Here is a 1339-nt window from a genome sequence, read left to right as displayed (position 1 = left end):
TGCGAGACCACCTCTGTCTCTGTGAATCTGGAAAGACCTGCTGTTAGCTGAGTGAGAGCCTTAGAGAGGCTAGACCAAATTCAGATTTCCTGGCTCCCTTCCCAGCATTGCAGAACCCAGATAAACATGGGTTTATGTGTGACTCTCATATGGTGTTTATCAGAGTACATGTCCCATGTGTGACATATATGTGCTTCTGAGTGGCTGTATGATATGTGTATGGCTGTGTGCACATGGGTCCATGTTGTAGGGGTGTTATGTACATGGGTTAGTGCTGGGGGGAGGTAGCCACTGAAACCTGGACCATGGTTTTTTAAACTAGCCAATGCCCATGTCAGATGTTTTGCAGACATCTGGGTTCCTTCTAGGCCTCCCCTCCAAGAACTCTGCTGTTCCTGTGTCCCTGTTCACATGGGACCATTCTCAAAATCTCCTCTCCAGATGCTTGGAAGTCCCTCCCAGGGCTGGGGTACTGACAACATACAGACTCTGCACTTAAAGGGACCATGGCATTTATTGCGTGCATGTGTCTTGAACTGTCCCCAGGTTAGCACACTGCTTGTTTGGGAGAGGGTGTGTTTTTGCATGGACAACATGGGATCTTGGGTTGTCTAGTCTTCCCTGAGCTCTGAGAGCACTGAAAGAGGTGCTGGTCCTTAGGATGTCACAGAAGATTCAGACTGAAGAGCAAGGGAAGCAGGAAGGCCAGCAGAGCCCCTATCTGGAGATGGATGCTGGGGGCTTGTGAGTAGCCATAATCCGTCCTGCAGGATCCACCCAGCTCACCCAGCTGGATAGGCTCTTCCTCCGGAACTTGCATGTTATCGCTTGCCTGGAGACAGACCCAAGTTAGGCAGCCTGCCTGGGTGGGCAAAGGGCAGGAACCCAAATGGCCCCTTTCTCTCACCAGTTCCACTTCAGAGAAGACCCGCAGCAGGTTTTCAGATAGTACACCTCTGACTTCCGCCTCTGTCCAGTTCCTCCTGAGAAGCTCCGCTATCAGATCCGGGTACTTGGAAACATCCTCCAGTCCCTCAGGAAGCCTACACCAAGACCAAGAGTCCCAGGCATTGCAGACAGGACACTCTCCAGGCATACGAAGGCCAGAAGAGCAGGCTTGCAGCAAAATGCCCTGCGCTGTACTAAGGACACTCTCCCTCCCGTCCCATCAGCACACGTCAGTAGGATCATAACTCCATCAGAAAACAAGATGTTGCTCTTACTCTGTAACGCCATCATAGTCCCCTCCAAGGCCCACAGCCTCAGCGCCTGCCACCTTCTTGATGTAGTCCAGGTGGTCTGTAGGGAGTAGCAGGTGTGGGTCTTAAGCGAGGCCCTC

General features: G+C 52.1%; 1 protein-coding gene across 1 annotated transcript in view; it reads right to left on the bottom strand.

Annotated features, from left to right (window-relative positions):
* Positions 1 to 495: 495 nt before the first annotated feature.
* Dpep1 (dipeptidase 1) overlaps positions 496 to 1339 on the bottom strand; it is a 20903-nt gene continuing 20059 nt past the window's right edge. The window contains 2 exon segments of the mRNA XM_038312525.2: positions 496 to 1043; positions 1224 to 1299. Coding sequence (XP_038168453.1) covers positions 665 to 1043; positions 1224 to 1299 — 455 coding nt within the window. The 3' untranslated portion in view covers positions 496 to 664.

This window comes from Arvicola amphibius, chromosome 15 (assembly GCF_903992535.2).
Source record: "Arvicola amphibius chromosome 15, mArvAmp1.2, whole genome shotgun sequence".
Classification (NCBI taxonomy): Eukaryota; Metazoa; Chordata; class Mammalia; order Rodentia; family Cricetidae; genus Arvicola; species Arvicola amphibius.
This window is presented reverse-complemented; position numbering and strand designations above follow the sequence as displayed.